We start from the raw sequence: 25,050 nt of genomic DNA, 5'->3' as shown, positions 1-25,050 counted from the left end.
GAACAGAATTCCACTGCACAGGGCCATAAACTCCCCAATCTGGGGGCTGGAAGCAGCTTCCTTCTCACAAGTATTAAATTGTGTTTGTACACATCCTTACTAATTTATATGGCATCTTCCCTCTTAAAGAGAACAGCAAAAACTAATTGAGTCTTCCATTCCTAATGGGGTTTTTTGTTGTTTTTTTTTTTATTGCCAATATCCACGTGCATAAATTTCTGAGCATGCAGGAGTCATCTGGAGCTTTAGATGATCAGGGCAAGGCAGCCTTGGGGTTTTTGCTGGGTCACCATCAAGGGTTGTTGCACCCAGCTGACACCAAGCACTGCTAAAAACACACTCAGCTCCTTCAAGACTGCTCAAACAAAATTAAAATTCCAGGAAACTGCAGCCAATTGATTCCTAACGTGTACTCCAAGTGTAACTGCTTGGAATGTTTTCTTTATTATTATTAATTTTTTAATATTTCAGCTCTGGTGGGATGTGATTCGAGATTTTCAGGAAGTCACTTCCTGGAGAAAATGTTGATAATGAATGGAGTGAAATGAATCCCATCCCAGGTGAATGTGCCATGGATTTCAGTTTAGGAGAACACAGGAATTTGTTTGTTCTGTTACCAACCAGCCCTTTGGACTGGGAGGGAAAGGGAAAGTGAAAATGGGAAGGAAAAACAGGGGGAAAAGGGGAAAAGGGGAAAGGGAAAGGAAAAGGGGAAGGGAAAGGGAAAGGGAAGGGGAAGGGGAAGGGGAAGGGGAAGGGGAAGGGGAAGGGGAAGGGAAGGGAAGGGAAGGGAAGGAAAGGAAAGGAAAGGAAAGGAAAGGAAAGGAAAGGAAAGGAAAGGAAAGGAAAATGCTCATTTCAAACCCAAACACAGCTCCAAGATTTTATCATGGTGCAGCAATGCCAGGGATGCCACCAAAGTGAATTATATCCCTTTTTCCCATCTGTTTAGGCACTCCAGTCAAACCATCCAGCACTGCCAAAGCAGCTCCACTAAATCTGTCCCACAGCAGAAATCACTGCACCTGAGCAGTCCTAGCAGGGTCCCCAAATTCACTTTTCTCTTCTCTTTTCCCCTCCTGAAAGCAAAAGCTCAGACACTCTGCGAGAGCTCCGTGCCACCAGCAGAGAGGATCTCAGCACAGAGCTCCAGGAGAGGAGTTCTTCAGGGCAGAGGAGAAAATTACTGTTTCCCCAGGAGACACAGATCCCATGCCAAGGGGAAAAAAAATTAAAACAAAACAGATCTGGACAGCAATTCTGTACTTCCACCAGGAAATGTTTTGTGATGAAGCTGAGCAAGTAAACAGAATGTCAAGTACCCAGATAAAAGACTTGCACTGGTTGGACAATCCAGAGGTGTTTTGTTGGTGGTGGTGGTTTTTCTAGCTATATTTTTTTCTGCAAATAAATCTCCCTACACATTTTTTGAGGAGGGAAATGCTCTGGAACATCATGGAATAGTGGAGAAGCAGCCTGTGTCCATCTCCAGGGTCAAAGGCACCAGGACTTCCCAGGAAAAATTCTGTATAAAAGCCCTAAAAAACCCCACAGGTTTCCTTTCCATCACATCAACTGCTCCCCTCTCCTGTTCTGCTGCACAGAAAGCCAAAAAATGCCTGGACTGAAACATCCTTGGAAATAAAAGGGTGATTCTGCTGCCTTGGGGGATGCTGCTGGAAAACTCTGCGTGTTCTTTTGTCTGTCTTTGCTCCTGGAAAAATCCAGCAGCACTCCAGGCTTTAGGGGCTTTCTGGGATTATTTTATTCTGTGTTAAGTGGAAAACACAAATCAATATTTTTGTGCACCTCCCAGTCCTGTGTCTGATATTTTTGTGCACATCCCAGTCCTGTGTCTGATATTTTTGAGCACATCCCAGTCCTGTGTCGATATTTTTGAGCACATCCCAGTCCTGTGTCTTGCCCCAAAAAAGGTTTAAAGTTGCCATCCAGAGAGACCAAATGTGTACAAACATCTGGGCTGTGCATGTTGCAGATCATGGATCAGATTTTCCTTCATGGAACCACTGAGAGCTCCAGGAATCTTTGGGAAAGCCTGGGACAATATCCAGCTGGAAATGAAGTGCCTCAGTTACTTGGGATCAGAATTTCAGACAGGATTATGGAGCCCTTTGCTGTTTGCCTGTGTGGTTTCTCCTGCACTCCAGGATTTATTTTGCTGTGCTTCCCATCTCTTAGCAGGGCCCACATTTCTCTTCCTAATTAGGACCATTGCAATGTTTTGATTTGGTTTGTGACATTTGCATCCCATTACATGCAACTTCTCTGAGCAGCACAACCTTGTTCTATCCAGCCCTGTCCTGGAGGAGCAAAGAGCTGGAAAAACACCCCCACAAAGGCTTCAGCTCCTCAGTTTTAGTAATTTTGTGCTCAGACAAGCAATTCCAACTCATTCCTACACCAGGGCTCCATTTGTCTGTCCTGGCCATTCCCACCCATCCCTGATGCCCACAGAAATGGGATGGATGTGTCTGGAGGCTGAGATTGCAGCTGGAAAAGTGTGAATGAAAGGAATTACCTTGGAAAGAAGAGGTTTTCACCCTCCTGTTCTTGTGGAACAGAGAACACTTTTCTGTCTTTTCCTGCCGTGACAGGAGCTGGGAGCTCAGGACCCTCCAGGTGAGGTTTGGTTGGATGCAGGGTCAATTATGATGGAAAATTCCAGGATTTCAGCACCTGGACTCCCACTGCCTGTCAGATAATTGAAGAGAAATCATTACAAGGAGAAAGTCAGTTAGAAAAAGCACTGACATACAAAAATGTATGTCCTTTGCCCCCAGCTGGCATCCTTTAAAATAGAGTTCTGGGATGTGCAGCAACCTGATTTCCATTTCTTCAGGCACTTTATCAACAGCACGAGCACAAGACTAAAAGCACGAATTCCAACAAACCAGAGTGCAAAAAAATGGTGCAAAACAATTCCCACAAAGATACATTTCAGGATGAAGTAACATTATCCCAGGAAGTGTTGGAAAATGAAGGTTTGTGAGTTTTTTCCTGCTGGAGGTTTAAAATTCTCCACTAATATCTTTCCCAATGGGAAATGTTTTCCCAAAGCTCCCTATTTTTTTCTAAAGTACAAACCCACCAGGAATGGGTCTGGGATGGAAAATCACAGAACCAAAGGCTCACAAGGGATTGTAAATTCACCCCATGCCCCCCCTGCCATGGCAGGGACACCTTCCACTGTCCCAGGCTGCTCCAAGCCCCACTGTCCATCCTGACCTTGGACACTTAAAATTCCAATTTCCATTTTTTTTTTCCATTCTGCTTTCCCTCTGCAATGAGCTGCAGCTCTGTTCAAAGCCCTGTGAAGGGGGCACTTGGGGGCACGGGGCAGTGGTGGCCTTGGCAGTGCTGGGAATGGTTGAATTTAATCATTTCAGAAGCCTTTTTCCACCTTAATTATTCTGTGATTTTTTTTTTTTTTTTTTTTGATGCATTTGCTACAGCCCTGAGCCACTCTGGGCCCCCTGAAGCTCCTTTAATGCCTCCCATTATTTTCAGGGTGTGAAGAGTGAGGATTTTAGGTGACATCAGTGAGGTAATGAAATGTAATCATTAAAATGCCCTTCCCCTGCCTCTGCCAGAGCTCTTCCAGGTGCTGCTTTTCAGAAAAATTTCTAAAATTGGAGGTTTTTTGCAGTACCAGAGCAGGTCCTGTCAGGAGCAGCATCTCCCAGGGCCATGGCAGTGAGAACAACAGCAAAAGTAAAATTAAAATAGTTCATGAGTATTTCAGGGTTTGATTTAAGGTGTTAAGGGTTGGACTCAGTCTTTGAGGGCTTTTCCAGCCTTAAAGATTCAGAGGTTCTGCATGGAGAGCAAAACTGGTATGAAAAACTTGGGATTTCCATGGGTTTAAATTACTGGCACCAACATCGTGGATCCAGCTGTTAAATTTGATTTACAGCAAGAAATCTTCTCCCTCCTGAATAAGGAACTCACTTTGGGGGGTGCAGCTCCAAATGGGACAGGGCAGAGCTGCCAGAAGAAAATATTTGAAGTTCTGAGGGCAAATTTGTTCTCAATTTTTTGTTCAAATTTGAAGTTCTTTTGGCAATTTTGAATCAATCAGGGACCCAAGAAGGTCTCTTCCAACCCAGTCACTGGGAATTCTGTGAATTGTGGGAATCCAGGGCTAAGGCTTATAAAGACAAAACCCAGCACCATCAATGAAGAATTTGGGTGGTGAGGGTGTGCAGAGAATCATTTTTGCAGAATTCACAGAATGACAATGGAGTCGGAAACCTCCAAGCCCATCGAGTCCCACCCAGCCCCAACACCCCAGCTGAGCCCTGGCACCCAGTGCCACATCCAGGCTTTGTTAAACACACCCAGGGATGGGGACTCCACCACCTCCTCGGGCAGAACATTCCAGAACTTTATCACCTTTCTGTGAAAAACTTCTTCCAATATCCAGCCTGTTAGGAAAACCTGTTTTTCAAAGCATATTTACATTTGGAATTAAAAATCCCAGCTGGGTTTTTGATCCCTCCCTGCTCATCTGAAGAATTCAGAAGTGCCCTTCCAAGCATTGGGTGGGGGCACATCCAGTGCAGCTGTGAGAGGCAGTCCCGGGGGGCTGAGGAGTGATTTTGGTGTAGCCCTGGGCAATGAGGCTGTCATGGAATTTCCAAACAAGATGTGAGAATCGAGGACAGTTCTGTTGTTGGGTCACAACGTTTGCTCGGCACTTCCCCTCCCTGTTTTCCAGTTAGGAAGGAAATCCCAACATTTCCAGGATCAAATCCTCCCCTGGCAGGGAAAAGATGCACAAAAAGCTGATCTGGGGAGGGCAGGCTGTGACAGCAGGGTGGGTCAGACACAGGGCAAACCCAGCCAGAAATGAGGAATGAAAGGGGGGCAAATGAGAATTTGTGGATTTTGCTGCAAGCCTGACCTCAGCTAATTACTTGTTATACACCAGCTGCAGTTCTGAATTGTTATAAAAGAGCTGAAATTATTACTTGCTATAAAACATCTGAAGTTTTGGCTCTGTTGCCCACCCAGACCCCAAGGAAACCTCCAGGTTCTGATCCATAAAGTCATTTTGGATGCACAGGGAGGTTCCTCCAGAAGGAAATTTTAAGCACCTGTTACTGAAGCTTCCCCTGGAGAAGCCCAACCTGCCCTTCCCTATTTTTAATTTATAATATTTTTTTCCAAATAAATTAATAAATGATTGTTTTAAAAGCCCAAACAAGAAAGGAAACAAAGAAAATAAAAATACCTGCAAAGGTTTGATGATATTTTAGTGGCAAAGATGAATTCCTGAGGTCACCTCTGTGACTGGGACTTGTTTTTCTGCCCAGCACAGAGCAGAGCTGCCTGGAGTTATCCACAGGGACAGAATTCCATATTTCCAGGCTTCACAGATTCCAAGAGGAGTGAAATGGCCCCAGAAAACCCACAAACCCCAGCTCTATTAATAATTAAATTGGCTCCCTACCGTGGTCAAGAAGGATGGCTGCCACCAAGTGCCACAGCCACTGCCAAGTGCAATAAAATGGGTTTATGCAACATTTTGAGGCAGCTTTCCCCTCCAAAACCCGTCCTGTGCACAAGGAGCTCCCAAAGTCAGCAGGAATGGAGCTGAGCCTACAGGAGAGGGTCGTTTCCAAAGGAAATTGGTGCTTTTTAACCCAGAACTGTCAAAGTGTGCTGAGAATAATGGAGCCTGACAAGGCTGAGGCTGAAGGAGAAATGGGAAGATTGATCTGCTGTGTTTGTGTTGCACTTTTGGCAGGGTTGTAGCAAACAAAAATTTCCCTAAATAAAGGGAGACGGTCAAATGCTTCGAACAAACCCCAAAATATTCCCAGCCCAGAGTTTTCCCCTGAATGGTTCAATCCCAGTTCTCTCACCAGCACCTAATGAGAGGGAAGTGTTGGTGATGCCTCAGGTTTGGCTTTTCTGTGTTTCACATTCTGTGCTGTTTAGTGGGTCTGGGTTCATATTATGGGATGGTGAGCTCTGTGCCCAGAGCAGGGAGACAAAACAATTCCTGCTCCAGCTGGGCACCAAGGACAAATGATCCCAATCTCAGCCCAGGAGCACAAACCCCGTGGGCTGGAGAGAGAAAAACAAGCAGGGTGGGAGTGCCTGGGCTAAAGCTGGGCTGGGACAATGAACTGCAAGGTGGGAATGGAGCAGAGCTGATCCCAGGGAGAGACCCCGTGCCCGGCCGGGCATTTTGGGGCCATTTTGGGTCATCTTGGGTGCAGCCCTGGCTGGGCTCTGGTGCTGCCCCAGGTGGGTCCATGGAGGAGATCCTTGAATCAATCCCTGCTTCATTCTGGAGCTCTGCCCAGCCCCTGCTCTGGGTCAGCCTTCTCAAGGCATCACTGGGAATTCTTGGGTGATAAAATCAAACCCATTTAGGTGAAAATCCATTTCAGTGTGCCTTCCCTGGGAGTTCTGCTCTGCCAACCCCTCAGGGACATGGAGAGCTCTGCAGGGACAGTCAGGGGCTGGTGGGACTCCAAGCCTTGATCCAGGTGAAAAGAGACAGGAAAAGTCCTGGAAAGCCATGGAGAAAGGAGATCCCATGGAGGGCAAGGAGCAGGATGGGAAGCTGTAGAGAATGGAGGTGTCACCTTTAATCAGTAATTCAGTCCTCAGGTCAGGGATGGCATTTTCTCCTCAGTCCTGCCCAAATTCCAGGGATTTTGGGAGAGCATGGCATGAATTAGGGAAGAACCTGCTTTTTAAGGGGCTGAAAGTCCCACAGCTTTACTGGTGGCCCTTCCTCTAAATCTTTCTTATTTGGGAATGAGACAACAAAAATGTTTAAAAACCCCTTATAAGGCTTTAAACAGCCCCCTTAGAGAATTTTAAACAACCCCCTTATAGGGTTTTAAACCCACTTTTAGGACTTTAAACAACCCCCTTATAGGATTAAAAAAAAAAAAAAAAACCTTATAGGGTTTTAACCCCCATTATAGGACTTTAAACAACTCCCTTTATAGGGTCCTTAACCCCCTTATAGGGTTTTTAAACAAACCCAAAGCAAACCTGCATTAAAACTCAGCTGCAGGAATTACAAAATAATCAATTCAGGAATTATAAAATAAAAATTCAACTCAGGGGGCCAGGCTCTTGCCAGGCCCATCAGCCAGGGATATTTTGCTGCCTGCAGCTCATTTCAGTGAGGTTTGAGGGGCAGGCACAGACAGGATGAGGTAAAAGGGACAGGGATGAAGCTGGAAGGTCACTGAGGTGTTTCCCAGAGGACTGAAATGGCACTCTTCATACACATTTAAATTTTTTGGCAATTCAGAAGATGTGCCATGATCTAAATCCAAATTCCTCAGCTTGTTTCTTTTTTGGGCTGGTTTAGATAAATCAAAACCCACCAGGCCAGCAAGCACCACCTAACCCTGAGTCTACAATGCAGGGCTCAGCTGCCAACACCAATTTCAGGGCACCTTGAAAAGTTCAGCTCCCATTTCCCTTTTACAAGGAAGACTGAGCAGAAAGAAGAAATTAAAGCACTGTTTTTTAGGGGAATATGATGTAGAAATTGTTGCTCTCAAACACATGAACACTTCACTTCCCCATCCAGAATCCAGAGGTTAGGGAACAGGGATGCATTTTTCAGCTCTTTGTGCTACTTTGATTTCCTTTCCTTCCCAATTCTCCCTTTCCCACCCTTGCCAGCTGCAGGACTCAGGGAATGCCCAGCACCCAGCCCCTCCTCAGCAAACACAGCAGGAGCAGGAGCTCCACGCTGCTTCTCCACCAGCTCTGCTCTTGCCTGAAGGTGCCTTCCCCTGCTCCATCCTTTTGGTTTAAGGGAGCAGGGAAATGCAAGCAGCACTCATTTCACAGCTCAGCTACAGGTAAATCCTCTGAGAAAACAGGGGAGCTCTTGGCTCCTCTGCCTTTCATTTTTCTTGGTGTGAAAATCAAATGTAATGGGCTGGCTGATTTATGACTGCCAGCAGGATGGAGCACAGGGATCTTTGACACCTGCCCCAATTCCTGGCTGGATCACAAAACCCCTTCCATGTGGTTTGAGGTTCCCTCCAAACCTCTGCTCCCCAGCTGCACCAACTTTTAGGAGGAAAAAAATTCCCTCCAGCTCCACATTTCCATGGGGAGAGTCCCTGTGGCTCCAGGAGTGTCCAAGCTGGGAAGTGCCATTCCCAAAGTGGATGAAGGCTCCAGGCTGTGAGCTCAGGGCCCCTGGGGATGATGGGTGGCACAGGCAGCTCATCCCTGGGAGTCCCAAAGGGACACCATGGAATGGTTTGGGTGGGAAGGGACTGAAATCCCACCCAGTGCCACCCCTGCCATGGCAGGGACACCTCCCACTGTCCCAGGGAGCTCCAGCCTGGCCTTGGGCACTGCCAGGGATCCAGGGGAACAGGGAACAATTCCTAATTCCCAGTATCCCATCTAAATCTGCCCCTTGTCAGCTCAAAGCCATTCCCTGGGTCCTGTCCCTGTCCCCAGTCCCTCTCCAGCTCTCCTGGAGCCCCTTCAGGAGCTCTGGGTGTCCCTGGAGCCTTCTCCAGGTGAGCACCCCCAGCTCTCCCACTGGACAGGAGCTCCAGCCCCGTTCTTGCCACCAAACCAACCCCAATTTCCCATTTTCCAGGTCTTTTGGAGACCAGGCCTAACCTAAAACATGATTTCTGCCCCTGACCTCACACAAACACCACGGCCCAGAAAACCTCACAGCAGAGCAAAGGAATTTCTTTTTGCAAAGTCACTTTTCTGCCACCATGGGCAGAGCCCACAGGGCAGCTGAGATCAGACCAACACTGATTTCTCTCCAGGAGCCTCTGATGGGAGGCTCAGAGGAGCTGTGTCTCTTCCCAAGGGTTTTTGTGTTTGGGCTTGTATTTATACTCCCACACCTGCCCACCTGTACAGGGACCACAGAGTGAGGAAAGACACACACTTCTTTAAAAATCCCATTATTTCTATTTTTTTTCCCCCATTATTTCCCTCTGTGGAGCAACTCAACAATAATGGGCTGCTTGGAATAAAAGCAACAACAAATCTATTTGCCAACTGTACAGAGTAATAAACTCAGGGAAGGAAGTTTATAGCCAGTAAACTGAATATTATTGACAACCAGATCTCAATAAAATGTAAAAAATAACTCATGACAGGCCTCCTGCAACACAAGTAGGTAATAAGTGCCTCATCTTTTAAAAGAAGGTGCTTTAAAGTTTTTTTCTAATTTATGTTTGATTTCTTTTGGGTTTTTTCTTGGTGAGCTTTTGAGCTCATGCAATTAAACACAGGCAAACACATCTAATTTCCAGAGAAACAATAATTACAGCTTAACCCAACTTCCTGCCCTGTGCAGCGCCTTCCCCCCTTGCTGCAAGAACACACTCCCCAAACCAGTGTTCATCCTGTTAAATTGGATGTTAATAAGTGGTTTGAGCTGCATAATTGATGCTGAGCTAAGGAATGTTTTGCTCAGGCTGGAGCTGCTGGGATTGTTTTACCTCTGAGCTGCGCTGATCCCACGTGGAATTTGTGTCACGCTGCTCTGGAACGGTGCCTGGCTGCTCTTCACTCCCACAGCTTCCTCCAGATCCTGCTGAGGAATTCTCTTTGGAGTCCAGGAAGGTTTTTGGTTCATTTTCTGTGTTTTCCCCTGTCAGAGCAGTGATCTGGCGCCGCTCGTGGGGAGGATGGAGAGAGGAAACTCCTTTGAAATTGGGAAATGCAAGCACAGCCATGGGAGCAACTTGGGAAGAGCAGCCAACAACAGGAGAATGCACCAAAAATGCTTTCATAGGAGCCAGTGTCACGTTTGGGTTTGGTTTTGCTTTCTCCTTGTAAGGACTCCCTAAAATGTTGATGACAAATATCTTCTGCTTCATCTTTCTCATCCCTTTTCTGTTTCTTCTACCTCCCATTTACTGTTAAATAAAATCAGAACTACTGACTCCACGTGGTCTCCTGTGCAGATTAATTTGGGCAGAGGAATCTCTCAGTATTTGGATTTAACATCATCCCAAGGGGGTCAGGATGGGTCCCCAGCCCTGAAGTCCAGAGCCACATTCCTTTGCAGGGAAATGAGTTATTTAATTCAGCCACTTCCCTTTGAAGTGCTTGAATACAATGCCACACAGGTTGGAAATGAGAAATAAAAGTGTCACTCAACAGAGAAACACAATTTACAGTAATTATTCATGTCTGCAGAATCCATATGAAAAAAACCCCAAGGGAAATTAAAAATCCCATAAACAGCCTCACTGGAGAACAGCTGGAGAGACCCCATCCAACAACCAGGTATTTATACTGACCCCCACCTCTCTGCAAGCTGAAAATCAGTTTAGAGCCATGCAAAGTCCAAAAGGAGAATGAGAGGGAATGGAAATGTCAGCACAGCCAAACCTCACACTTCCCATTAGTGCTGAAAACCCAGCTCAGAGGAAAACCCTGCATTTCAGGGCTCACATCCCTCGAGTGCTCGCTCTGTTTTCCATGGGGGAATCTCTACCCATGCTCCCTTTTATGGATTATCACAGGCAGGGTGAGGATGGAACCTGGAAAAGCCTTACCTGGTTGTGTGCAGGGGATGAGCCACAGCCTGGCTCACACCAGTCACACTTCTGGCACGGGATGGTCCCCAGAGAGGCCACAAGAATTGACAGGGAAGATGTTCAACGTGAAGCAAGAAGGTGGAGAGCTCAAGCAGTCAGTGAAGTGAGATGTATCACATTAAAAATAGGGTTTGATGTGTGTGCATGCATACACAGCTGCACCTGCACTCACATGAATCACAAATAAATACAATCTCACTGCAAATCTTTCATCCTTTGCCCTTGTAAAGTCACACAGAACTACAGGCGAGGTAAAGAAAAATGCCAATGTTAAGACATAACTGAATTTCAAAGCATTTTTACCCTCAGAATTTGTGGTATTGTGGGAGACACTCAGTAATCATAAATGTCAATTACAGGAACCAGCTTGAGGAGTGACCTTTGTGTTGAGCTTCCCAGTGAAAATAAATGTGATTTAAAAGCAAACAGCCCCTGTCCAACAAATCTTGTGTGGTTTTGGGTGGGACTGATCTGTGCACCTGTAAATTCCACCCTCACTCCCAGGCTGAGACTCAGGGAAGTGGAATTGAGGAATCTCCTTTTATCCTGGCACTGTGAGTTAACATTCACAAGGTGAATTCAAGCTGCTTTTCAAGAAAATTAGTGGCCACTGAAATTCTGTTTTTTCCACTGTCCAGGAATTTGGCACCTCTGAATTGCTTCTTTCAGGGAAATTTGTGTCACAAAGCCCCGAGGAGCTGCTCTGAGTGTGAGCAGAGGGAAATGAATCCCTGACTTGTCCCAAGTGGTGAAAACCTGGCCCCTGTGGATCCTGACAATTCCCTGGCCAAGGTCTGCTATGGAAAAGATGGATGGATCACCTTGTAACAGAAATATTGATTTGACTGAGTCTGAGTGGGACCTTTGGCTGTGGAGGCGCTGGGAGGATAAAGAGGTGATAAATAAACCAGGTGATCCCAACCTCACCTTCTCCACAGGCAGCTCAGGGCACGGGCTGGGAGGAATTCCCACAGGAATGGGGCAGATGGAAGGGACAGGAGATCCTACCACTGGAAAATCAAAGTTTCTTTTCTGAATTGTTTCATAATGAGCTCTTCTGCATTAGCCCAGCTGTGTCCCAACAATGTGACAGGGAATTCCCAAGGCACTGGGATGCTCTGACTCCCAGCTGGACTGAAAAGGGGACAGCAAACCAGGAGAAATAACAGCATTCCTGGGATTGTGCACTGCCTGTGAGGAATTAGCTGCTGGCTTTGCTCAAGTGTGTTCTTACCCCACTTTGAGGAGGGCCCTGATTCATTCTGGGCTCTGCACAAGGCACAGCCTTGGAGCTGTCAGATTGTAAAAGGGTGACAATTCAGGTCTGGGAGCAGCTCTGAGAGCCTGATTTTCAATTCCCAGGCTCAGCTTGCATATTTGTAAAACACACACAGAGATGAGATTTGGAGTTTGTGCCCTGAGACCGATTTGGAAGTGCAGCTCTTGTTTGAGGAGTCTCATAGGGCTGAATTATAACACTTGCACAAGCACAGGAATTTGCTAAGGACGTGGGAAAACAAACACATTATCAGAAATACAATTTACAGGCATCCACTGGCAGGTCCATGGGAAAGCTCTTCCCATCCTTTAGGAAGCAAATGGAACAGAAAAGAGCAAAACTCACCCAGCACGAGCAGCCTCTAAAGCAATTCAATTAAATACAAGACTTTTAGAATTAAGAGTTGCAATATATTATTGATTGGCTATGGAGATCTGATTGACTGCAGCCAAGAATCCTTCCCTGCCTGCTCCTCTTGAGCAGAGATTATAGGAACAAAACACAGAGGGATTGCAGGGTGAGATCCAACAGTAAATCCTGAGACACTCCTGGAGCTGATTTTACAGCAAGGAAAAGTGTGTTTGTTTGATCCAAAGTGACACCGTGGTTTAAGGCAAAAAAATGAGAATATGTAATTGAGCACAGGAGCCACTTTTTATGAGAAGGGCAATTTTTCTGCCTCTGTAACAACAGTGCTGTTTTACTGCTGTGTAAAGTCACTTCTGCTTGCAACTTGCATCGTGTAGCAGGTACCTGAGGTGGAAAATATTACATAAAACTCATCTGTTTTCTGAAGCATTCACTTAGAGATACCCAAGCCATCATTTTGGGCATGGACAGCACGCAGGGATGATGTTCTTAGTGCTGATGGGTGTTTCAGCTCCAACCTGCAGGGACAACCACAACAGCAGAGCAAAAGATTTCAGTTTTCTCAGGAGTTCCCCTCCTAAACTGTCCTGAAAAAAAGAAAGTGTATACACAGCCTTCCACATAATGCAGTAGTTCCCAAAATTCTGCAGTGAGGACCAAAAATACCCAGGGAATGTATTCATTTTCTTAGACAAGCTTTTAAAATAATAGTTTATTTTTTTGAGTCAGTGGTATATTTAAAAACAATCTACTGTAAGAGTAAAAAGATTGTAGATAATAAAAAAACCAAAGTGTGATGACAATAAAAAAAACCACTAGAATATAAAGTTAGTTTCCTTCCTCCCTCCCAAAACCCCATCCCATCAGTCTGATATTTCTCAGAGCTTAATATCTGGAAAAAACAATGCTTTTTGTCTTTTCTTTACACTTTCAGCAATTAGGAAATTAAGAATACGTAAAGCATTCTTTGCAGGCACATTAATCATTATGACGTGAAAAGCAGGCACCATAAAAATTAAAACATTCTAAAAACCATCATATATACAAACACTGTACAGAATGATGGCACAAGGACAAAGTGATTCCGTTCAGTTCATCCTAATCCAACATGAAATATTACACAACAGAGAAAGGAAAAAGCTCTTCCCGTTTCTGTACTCAACATTAGGTTCAGAATGACCAGGAGTCTCCTCTCTGCTCCCTGTTTTCTCTGCCACATCCTCGTGCTGTTGGCAGCTCCAAGACTTCCTTGTTTTCCCTCTGGTGGACACCCAGAAGGTCCAACTGAATGGCAATGGCAGTGGGTGATCACCAGTGACTGGTTTTACAAAGCCCATCAATCACAGATTATCCTCAGCTGGGAGGGACCCACAGGGATCATCAGTCCAGCTCTCATCCCTGCACAGACACCCCAAAAACCCCATCTCAGTGGGATTGGACATTGTCCAAACTCTCCTGGAGCTCTGGCAGCCTCAGGGCTGTGCCCATTCCCTGGGCAGTGCCAGCACCCTCTGGGGATGAACCTTTCCCTAAAATCCAGCCTAACCCCCCCTGGCACAGCTCCAGCCATCCCTGGCTCCTGTCCCTGACTGTGAAATGAAGAGTTCAGCTCCTGTCCCTGCATCTCCCTCAGGAGGATGCTGCTGACCCACCAAGCTCTCCCCTCAGTCTCATTTCCTCCAGCTGAACATTCCAAGTGCCCTCAGCTGCTCCTCACACGGCTTCTCCTCAAGGCCTTCCCCATCCTCGTGGCTCCTCTGGACACTCTCTAACAGTTTAATGCCTTATTCACATTGTGACTGGTGCCAGCCTGGTGTCACCCCAGTCACTGTCACCCTTTGTGCCCCACCCCTGAGCCAGCTGCTCACCCATCCCATGATGTGTTCTTCCAGCTGTAGGATGGACATTTTGTCCAGAAGGATCTCGTGGGAGGCAGTACCAAAAGCTTTGCACAAGCCCAAACAGATTCCATCTCCCGGCTTTCCTGGATCAGCCAGCTGGGTTACCCTGCTGTAGAAGGGAAATTGGGTTCCACAAGCAGGACTGTCCCTCATGGAGCTGTGCTGGCTGGGACCCATGACTGCATTGTCCTCCAGGTGTTTTCCAGGACATCCCAGAATAATCTTCTCCATGATTTTACTGGGCCTGTCATTTCCAGGGTCCTCCTTCCTGCCCTTCTTGAAAATCAGGACAACGTTCCCAGCTTCCAGTCAGCTGGGACCTCTCTCTGGATTCCCCAGACTGCTCCAGAATCATCAAGAGGGGTTTTATGATGCCACCAGGAGCTCTTTGAGGATTCTGGATTAATCCCATCAGAGCCCATAGATTTGCAGGGACTCAGCTGGAGCTGCAGATCCTGCAGTTTCAGGCTGACTGGGAGTTGATCATTGTCACAGTCACGGTCCTCCAGCTCAGGGCACTGGGACCCTCTTGGTGTGTGACCCACGTGTAAGACAGACAAAGGATGTGTTGAGCACCTCTGCCTTGTCCCTGTCCCTGTTTGTGAGGTGCCCATCCCATCCTAGAATGGGCTGATGATATTTTTACACTGCCTTTTGCCATTGATATATTTGAAAAAAACCTCTTTTTTTTTTTTTTGTCCCCAACAGTTCTGGCAGCTCCAACTCCAGCTGAGCTTTGACCACAGGAATTTTCTCCCTACAGTGGGGAGCTGCAGCTCTGTGTTGTTCCCATGCCCCCTGACCTTGCTTCCACTGGCACACACCTTCCTTTTCCACCTGATATCCAAGAGGAGATCCCTGTTCAGCCAAGCCAGCTTTGCTTGACTTCCAACATTTGGGAATTGCTGCTCCTGTGCCCTTGGGAGGTGATGTTTACAAGGGGACCAGCACTGATGGACCCCAGCACCTGCAAGAACATTTTCCCCAGGGGATCCTACAAATTCCCTGAGCAGCCTCATGGTCAGAGGGGAGGTTTTGCTGGAACTTTTTCTCCTCTCACCAGAGGTTTTAAACTCGATGTCATCGTGGTCACGGTGGCCAAGACAGCCCCAAATCCCCACTTTGCTCATTGCAATCAGGTTATTTGTAACACAGACCAATTTCACAAATCAGTGGTGTCTGATTTTTATCCCTGGGCTAAAATCCCTGCTATTCAGGGAAATCCTACAGCAGCTTCACCTCACTGGGAAACCTCCTCTTGCCCTGAATTCCATGGGAATATTGACATTGATTCCTATATACACTGAGATTAGGTACAAAAACTCTGCTCATTTGAAACTCCAGAGGTACCCAAAATCTTTAGGTACAACACTTCCAGCTCTCATTTGAATCTCCACGTCTAGCTCTGTGCCTGGCGTTATCCAGAAGCAGGGAGGTTTAGGAAGAGGGTTCTGTCAGTTGATGGAGTTCCCAGTCTCAAGTAGAAATCCAGATTTCTTTCAAGTTATGGGAGGGAATAATCCCAAAACCAAGGGGATGTAGTGTTGGGTCCGACACACGGCGAGAAATGGATTTCTTACGGAGTTACCATTGCACTAAATGTTAGATACTGCACACCTGAATGAGGTAAACATTATAGACCATAAAATACTTAGGGAAATGAATTGTTACAGCTTGATCTTTGGAAAATAACCCGCTTCCTTCTTCACTGGACAATCCCAGAGTCAACAGACGTTTGCTTCCGCGTCGTCTTGGGAGGCGGCGGCGGCGGAGTCTTGCTGGGCAGAGGAGGAGGCAGGTGCTGGAAAAAACCAATTTGGGCAGGTCATGTTAGGAATGAATGGAATTCTGCAACGTTTTTGAGTCATCTCGAAGTGCAGGAGGCAGCAGGTAAGTCTGGAGCCCTCTGGCTCACAAAAACCTCTCCCTGCAGAATTTGCTGTGAACACAGAACGCTCTCAGCCATTACTTTTAAATATAACTTTGACTTTTGACAGTGAAAAAAATCTCTCAGGAGTTCAGGATTAATTAGCTCAATATTTAAGGGGAAAATCTTTTGAAAGCACTGGAGAAGTTTATAATTCCCCACTTTATATCATGATAGGATATTGATTTCTTGGTCTGTATTGATTGCCCTCAGCCTCTAGGCACTCAGAGCTTAAAAACCAAGCTGAAGCAATGGCTTCATTGCTTTTCCATTATGTTTTGGATTTTGCACAGTTAGAACAGAAATATTAAAAAAAAAAAAAAAAGAAACAATTTAAAATCATTTAGAGAGATAAGTAACTCACAATTTACTATTACACACAGAGTTGTAATTAAAATATTCCAAACAGAAATGCAGAACGTTCAAATATACCTGTTTTAAATCACTTTACATATCTCACAACAGAAAAGCATCCCCAGTCAGAATCACCAGCTAATTAGACGAATTAAAAAAGCCATTATGGAAATTAAGACCTTTTTTCCCTAATGTTGAAACCTGCAAGTGATAAAATCTGTTGCAGACAGAGCTGGAGAACACTGCAGTTTGCAGGCAGGTTTTCCCAGATTTTGGCTGTGCAGGCAGCACAGGTTTCCCAGAGGCTGTGCTGCAGTGTCACAGCTCATCAACTCTGCTCTGGCTTTGTTTTTCCCTACGATTCTCCCCCACTCCCCAGTCAGGGCCTTTTGTTTTCCTCCAAGCCCAGTGATGCTTCCCCAGCTGTTTGTTCCTGCCCTGCCTCCCCCAGCCCAGCACAGCCTGAGGAGCTCCAGCTCTGCCCAAACTCCTTGGCCACCTCTGCAAGAACAGCCCAAGCAGCTGCAGTGCCTCAGTGCTGGACAGAATTCCTGATGGTTTGTCAGGGTCAGGCATCTGAACAACTGAGAAACCCCGTGGAAGTGCACAGAACCAAAACTGGTCCTTTCCAAAGCTATCCAAGGATGCTGTCCCAGAAAGGAGAGGATGCCAGGACATCTCAGTCCCTCCTCTGCTCAGAGCAGCTCCTGATGCTCCTGCAATCTCATGACTGGGAGTTTTCAGAGATGAGTAAGAGCAGAAGAAAAACAACCTTTAAGGTGACTAAATATGCTCTCCCAAGCAGGGATAGGCCAGCATGGAGTTACAAATCTGAGGTTTCACCAGTTTTACTGATCACAGACTGAGAAAGTTACGAATGCAAACTGGCTGAGCCAGGCAGGCTGGATTTTGCTGGAATCTCTTTCCTGTACCCTACCTGGACAGCACCACTTTCCACTCCATTTTACACCTTTCCTCATTCCTCCCAGGCAAAGGAAGAGGGATCCCAAGCCACCACCAGTGAGCCATGCCCTGAGCTTGTCTCTCCATTCTGCTCCATCCACTCTCCATTTCCCAGCCCTTCCAGCAGCACCACTGCTCTTTCTGCCTGCTCCCAGCTTCATCCTTGGCTGCAAAATGCTCTCTGGCACTCTGGAAATCCATTGGGTTTGATCTGCTGCTGAGGGGGAATCTCTGAGCCAAAAGCGAGGCACCAGACCAGGGTGCCAGGCTGGAAAGCTGCAATTCCCTGCCTGCCTGGAAAAGAGGCACCCAGCCCTGGCACTGGGGACAGGGGGCACTGGTGGCCTTGGCAGTGCTAGGGGACACTGGACTGGATGATTTTAGTGGCCTTTCCCACCCTAAATGATGCCATGATTTCCTACAGCAGGCTCCAAACGGGTGCTGCTTGTTCCCAAATTCCAGCGGGACACGATGATCTCTGAGTCAGAAAAGTCAACAGATTAATATGAAAGGCAGATAAAATAAGAATTTAATTTTTTTAGTACGTGCAAAACTGAAGATTTTGTTTGATTTTTAATTAAAATGCCACTGCTGATCTGCCTCTGAAGTGTTACAGCCAGAACTATTAAATATTTCTTCTACCTGAGCAAATCCACTCTTAACTTGGCATCTTAACTCCTGAATTCCTGCTAAGGCACCTGAATAAATATCTCTTGGGAGCTGAAGATTCCAAAGCCTTTGAAAACTTCCTCAATTACAGTCCTGTGTCCTGGCAAGGGCTCTGGGAAATGCTGGTAGTCTGCAGAACATGAACATCTCATGGAGCTGACATTCCCTTCAAACTCCATAAACCACGTGCCCCTCAAAAACACAGCACAAAATATAAAACTTTCCTCCTGCTTTGCTCTCTTTAACTTCATATTCATCACCAGGAAAAAAAAAAACCCAACTCTGCTGATAGCATCATTTGTGCAAATCCATTTTGAATTTAAATAACACTCTATTGGCAATAATTCTCAATTCAATTAGATCAAAGGCATTTCTCAACCAAATGAGCCCCTTCATATTGATCAGAGAACAATCAAATCAGCCCTGAAAACCTGGTTCTGAAAAGCAGAGACAATGCAAATACAATGAGAAGAAGCTAAATATATATGCTATAAATAACAAGCTCAAAACCTACCCGAGCTCAGATTCTGCAAGCAAATTAGGCAGAAAGAAATAGCAGAGATAGGTAGATAATTATTATAATTGAATTTACAATTTCCATTAGAAAGTCGGATAAATTTAGCACTTGTTCATTTATATAATAAGCTCCCAATGAATATATTAAGTAGGATGTGTAATGCTGGTTGGGGTGACACTGTTGGGAATTTTGCAAGGCAAAACATTCCATTGTGGAGCTGGGGCAACTCCAAAGCATCACTCCCAGGGCTGATCCATCCTTCCTTTTATCCAGGACAGAAGAAATTCAACCACATTTCCTCCCTCCCTTTAACACCACACTCACAAAAACCATTATCAGGCTTGTAAAGTTCATCTGTGCTGTGCTTCCCCTTAAAAACTTTGCAATAAAAATAGAGTTTGCCTTGATTTTGTGTTTAATTAAGACTCTCTTTGCCGAGTTGGTGTTTATATCTCGGTGGATAATTGTGAACCTGACTCTTCCCTTTCCTTCCTGACAAACTGACAGAGGCTGCTGCTTCACATCCCAACCTATTTTGGGCAGAATCCTTGACTCAGGGGTACCTCAGGGGAGGCAGAAACCTTATGTAAAAGGCACATCTGCAACACAGAAACAATCTGTTCCTTCTGCTCCAGACATGAAATTGCTCCCATTTGTTTGCTGGGCTTTTTTTCTTTCCCTGATACAGAAAAGAATCAAGTTTAAAAACATTTGTCTGCCTTCTCTTACACAGAGATATAAACTGCACTACACCAGGCGTGTTCAAGATGTAGTAAAAATCAATTACAGAAGATGAGAAAATGCTTTTCTAAATTTTTTTTTTCTGCTACTCTCAAGCAGCAAAACGAGAGATGAGTTGTGTTTTGTTCAGAGAATACTATTAAAAGAAACAACTACAAAAAAACCCAAACAGGATTTGACTCTCCAAAAGGGTCCTTGTGGCACTGCATGAGATTTCTTCCTGGGCAAGGAACTCCTTGAAATTCAGTGGTCACTGAAATTCAGTGGTCACATTGACAGGACACGCTCTGGAGATCCAGGGAGAAGCACTTGGGTTGGAAGAATTAAGGGATCTAATTAGGTCAGAAGCAGCAGAAATGGGATGTAAATAGACCATCAGCCACCCAGGACTGTGAAAATGTTTCAGACACTGAGTTATTCCTTCAGCACGGAGCTGAGATGCCTGACAACAACGTGGTTATTTCCTATCTGCAATGAAAAATAACATTTGAGTGTGAGGCTCTGGCAGAATAACTCTCCAGCAGGGAGAACTGCCCAACTCCACTAATGGCAGCCAAATTACAGACAGTTTAAGCTAATTGGCTGCTTGACCCAGGGAGCAAAGTTCTGTGCAAAATCCAGCAGGTAACTGATGGGAAATGACTCTTTGGCCCCTGGTTCATCCATCATCTATTAGAGTCTCATTTGACTCTGTGGCACAGCCATTACCTGCCCCTGCTGGAGTGCCCTGGGATCAGGGAGAGGAACTGGAAGGGTTCTCCTGCAGAGATGTGTGCTCCCACCCCAGCCCCTCACAGGGAACAGCAGAAATGCCTCAAAATGGGAAAGATGGAATTGCTCCAGGTCAGAATCCCAGAGCAGATCAAAGAGGCTCCAGGGAAGCTCCAGGGAGAGCTCAGAGCCCCTGCAGGGCCTGAAGGGGCTCCAGGAGAGCTGGAGAGGGACTGGGGACAAGGGATGGAGGGACAGGACACAGGGAATGGATTTAGGCTGAAAGTGGGTAGATTCAGATGGGATATTGGGAATTAGGAATTGTTCCCTGGCAGGGTGGGCAGCCCTGGCCCAGGGTGCCCAGAGCAGCTGGGGCTGCCCCTGGATCCCTGGCAGTGCCCAAGGCCAGGCTGGACACTGGGCTGGGAGCACCTGGGACAGGGGAAGGTGTCCCTGCCATAGCAGGCGTGGCACTGGGTGGGATTTGAGGTCCCTTCCAACCCAAACTGAAGGCTCTGTGACTTTCCCCATGATTTCTGGCAGGCCCTGCTCCTGTGGGGGACAATGGCAGTGGATGAGGACAGAGCTGGACCTGGCAGGGCTCTGTACCCCTCAGGCAGAGAGGACCTGGCTCCTGGAGTGTGACAGCCCTGCTGGAGCACAGCTAAGGCCACTTTCCCTCTGTGGAGCCCCATTTCTCCAGGTGGACACCATCAGGATTTCTGCCCTTGCTGGATGACACTCGGGTTCCCCAGCACTGCCTCCCTGTTCCAGCCTGTGCACAACAGACTCAGCAGTGATGAGCAAACCCCTCAGAATTAGCTCTAGAGCCCAGACTGACCCTGCACTCCTCACTGAGGGCCCAGCTCCTGCAAGAGAGACAAAGCAGCCCATCAGCATGGCCCAACCCTGCCCTGATCCCACGAGGAGAGAGGGACACGGCCACTCCCTGGACTGATTCAAGGCACACATCCATGGCTGGGCAGACAGCAGGAAGGAGAACTCAGGTTTCACTCCAAATCCTCTAAAAAGCAGTGGCACTCCATTGACTTGGAGATTTATTAAAAAGTAAATGAATTTTTCAGAAACTCTTTGCTCAGCAACATCTTAACCCACTGAAGGGTGAGGGACTGGCACAGGAGGAAAGGCTTGCAAGGTTTCAGGCAAAAATAATGATCACAGGGCAAATAAACCCTGTAGTTTAATTTGTTTGTTTCTTCTGGGCACATTGTCCAAAGGCTCCTGGAGCTCTGGCAGCCTCGGGGCCGTGCCCATTCCCTGGGGAGCCTGGGCAGTGCCAGCACCCTCTGGGGATGAACCTTTCCCTAAATCCAACCTCAACCTGCCCTGACAGAGCTCCAGCCACCCCCTGGCTCCTGTCCCTCAGCAGAGATCAGAGAGGAGCTGTAGGCTGCTACTGCAGCCCCTCCAGTTGTGCTCCCTAATTCCCTGCTCCTCCATGGTTCCAGCTGCATTTCCAGCCTCTCTCTCCCTGTCCACATGAGGACAACACAGTTGCTGAAGCCTTTCAGGTCAGTTTTTGCTCACTGCAGCTGCTACGAGAGAGAATTTCCAGCACTGCAGCACCTGCATTGCAACACACAAAAAATCCCCCTGGGTTGTGCCTTCTGTGTGTTAGATGTGAATTTATCACCCAGTTTTATCCCAGGGAACAAGCAGAATAACCCCACAGAGCAGAGTCCAGCCAAGGCTGTTCTGCTCCTCACAGGCTGCAGCCATCCCCACGTTCCACCTGTGCTGGATTGATGGAGATGTTCCCATCCCAACCATTACCCCACGCTTGGCAAGTGTTACAGCCAATATCAGCAACCCAAGTGCTCCTTTATCTATTTTCTTGGAGCTCCCTCCCTGCTCTGAATACTAAGCAGGAGGTTGATTTGTATGCAAGGGTGAGGATGAACCCATAAAGAATGATAAGTGCCTAAAGGAATCCCTTGATGTAATAATAATCCTTGCAGGAGTCGTAGATTTCTTTTTTTTTTTTTATGTTCCCATATATTATTAAGGACATTTTTAGCAGAACAAATCGCAGGGAGCAAGAAAATATCTACAAAGGTCTCAGAGTTAACAGGGAGTAAGGGACAACCAGGAAATGATAATGAGGTGATCACCTGGATTAAAGACTTCAGGTAGACCAAGGTACCACTGGACTCTGAATATCTGAGCTTGCTGTCTCAAAAATGACATTACTGCCTGCAGTTTGACTTGGAGCATCTGATCCCTTTCTGGCTGCCTGCTTTTAGTTCACTACAGCACTTTTCCTGCCTTTCATAATGCACTGCAAGACAACCAGAGTGAAAAACACAATCATTCCTCACACGAGGAGATATTTCCAGTTTAAAAGCTACTCAGATAATCTTATCTCTAATAGGTTTTACTGATTTTTCTTCACTGATACAACGGCAGTGTAATTTAAAAGATGATCAGTTTACCAGGCAGAGAATTATCCAGTTATGAATTATGGAGCTATTTGACCCATGAAACATAAGTCATTAAAACTGTGGAGTGGGATTTAATCACAGCAGCAATGAGAATTTACCCATCTGATCTTTCATGTCCAGCACTACTCATTTTCTTGATGTTCTTTAAAAGCTTCCTTCCTACCAGCCTGATGAAATAAAGGCACAGAGTGATTGTTATAAGATTAGAAACCTTCTCCAAAATCAATTCTAAAGGTAATACAGAATCACAGAATCTGCTGAGGTGGAGGGGACACACAAGGATCAGCGAGTGCCACTGCTGGCCCTGCACAGGACAGGTGGCTCTGGGACAGATCTGCTTTAGATCCTTCTGCCAGGCTTTGAAACCTCATTCCATAGTCTTGGAAAGCTTATAAAAACACAGATGCTGGAGAAAATTGTGGGCAGTTAGATAAGAAGATGTAGCTTGTAACTGATTGCATTTCTGAGCTGTTAAATCCTGATGCCCTTCAACACCAGATGTTAAAAATGGGCTCTGTTCCTACAGAGACAAAATGTAGTAAAAAAATGAGAGGAGCCTGAGCAATCAAGATTGGAAAGAGCAAAAATATTAAGAGCTGAATAAAACTCTGCAAAAAACCACGGGAGCATATTGGTACGGAATTTCTGAACTCCCATTTAATGATGTGGAAATGCTGCTTGTGGCAGGTACAGGAGCTGCACAAGGTCACAGAGCAAATCAGGCTGAGCTATCTCCAGGTGTGGGCTCCCAAACCACACCCCATGGCATCTGGGAGTCACACAGTAACTAAAACCATCCATCCCCAGAGAGGAGACCCCTTCCAAAAGCCTCACCAGGAAGCAAAAACCCCTGGCTGCCAGGATTTTATTTCTTACCACTGTTTAATACTTTTTAGCTGAAATCTGAACTCATCTTAGCCATCCTGAGCTACTACCACAGCCTAAACCTTGCAGTACATCACACAAAATGAATTTACTACTCTGGAGTTTATGCAGGAAGGAGTTGAGGAAATGTGAATCCTAATGTGAATTTCTCAGCTTTCTTCCTGGGGATGATTCCTCAGACAAACCTCCTGGCAGCCCTGCTGTACATTCTGTAATTTTCCACTTAGAGGGCTGTGTTCAGGACAAATGAGAGCTGGCCCCTGAGACAGAAGCTGGGGAAATGGGTTATAAGGTTAGAGGTGCAGTAAAGTCTGATGGAAATGAGAGGGAAAGTGAAAATATGACTAAAATGATCCAGCCATGGGGAACACGTATGGAAGAGAGGATTGGAAAGCAGAATTTTCCAGTATATGCAAATAAAGAGTAAAACATGGTGTTTTGACTATCTCTATTCTCACTCCTGAAGGTACTTCTATACCTGTATTTTTATTTTACCATTCAGCCTGAAATGGTAAAACAGTTCAGAAAAAGTCAATTCCTGCAATAACCAAGGCACAATTTCAACCATGGAAAAGCTGGACTGGGACAATCTGTGTTAGACACAACAATTCCCAGGGTCAAACCAAACTCCTGCCTGACTCCTCCTCTGCTGAGATTTCTGCAGTTCTGCCACCATGGAATTTGCTGGAAAGCAAATTGCTGCACAGAATTTCACTGGAATGGTGAACTTCAGCGGGACCCTGGAGGACACCTCTGCAAACAAAAAGGGATCAGTTCTGCTGGGAAGTTTCCCACTGAACAGCTCAGTCAAAATTTGACATTTCAGAGCCAAAGAAAACTTGTGACTTTGTGTGGTCTCACTGCCCTACTCTGATTTGATTGGTAATAAATTCAATTATTTTCCCAAAGTCTGGACTGCTATGAGGGCAAGGAGTGAGTGATCTCTCCCTGTCCTTATCTCAACCCATGAGAATTTCACTGTATCTTCTCTGCCTGCCCAGCTGAGGAGGGGAGTGATGGAGCATCTCTGGTGGGCACCAGCCAGGATCAACACTGCACACTCCTTTAAATGGATTTTTTTTGCCCATAAAGAAAAAATAAAAGGCATTTCTCAAAAGTGCTGCTTTAAAGAAAAGGACTGCATTATTTTTAAAAGCTTCCAGCTACAGGAAACAAAGCTGAAAAAGCGAATTTTCCTCAGAAAGCTGCAAACCCTGCTGGTGATGAAGAGTTTCTGAGCTCCTTGCCTCAAAGGGGACACGAGTTTGCCTCAAGGAAATAAATGAGTGGTGACTGAACGTTGGCAGAGCGGAGCTCCAGGAAGGGAAGGTGGCAGGTTCATGTTTTATTTCCTATCCTGACACAGGACTGAAAGCCTTTAAATGCAATTTGCTGCTCCTGCTGGTTAAAGCTCCCTGCCCAACAAACCTGACAATATCTGCCTTGGAATTGCCCAGAATGAACCCAACTTTCCTTCAGGTTCTGCTGTTCCCTCACCCTCCTGGCACTGCAGAGCAATCGATGGATGCAGGAGCAGGATCCCAGCTCCCCTGGGATGGCTCAGGGAACAGGAACTGCAAAGGGATCATTGTCTGGGAACAGGAACTGCAGAGGGATCATTGTCTGGGAACAGGAACTGCAAAGGGATCATTGTCTGGGAACAGGAACTGCAGA

At 46.2% G+C, this 25,050-nt stretch overlaps 1 protein-coding gene across 2 annotated transcripts in view; it reads right to left on the bottom strand.

The window, feature by feature from the left end:
* Positions 1-12,924: 12,924 nt before the first annotated feature.
* Positions 12,925-25,050, bottom strand: part of DOCK1 (dedicator of cytokinesis 1) — a 271,299-nt gene continuing 259,173 nt past the window's right edge. For both annotated transcript variants that reach the window (XM_050976529.1, XM_050976530.1), the window contains exon 52: positions 12,925-15,948. In XM_050976529.1, the coding sequence (XP_050832486.1) occupies positions 15,853-15,948 (96 nt within the window). In that variant the 3' untranslated portion in view covers positions 12,925-15,852. The remainder of the gene's footprint in view (positions 15,949-25,050) is intronic.

This window comes from Serinus canaria, chromosome 6 (assembly GCF_022539315.1).
Source record: "Serinus canaria isolate serCan28SL12 chromosome 6, serCan2020, whole genome shotgun sequence".
Taxonomy (NCBI): Eukaryota; Metazoa; Chordata; class Aves; order Passeriformes; family Fringillidae; genus Serinus; species Serinus canaria.
The sequence above is the reverse complement of the archived record's forward strand: the minus strand, read 5'-3'. Positions and strand labels throughout refer to the sequence as shown.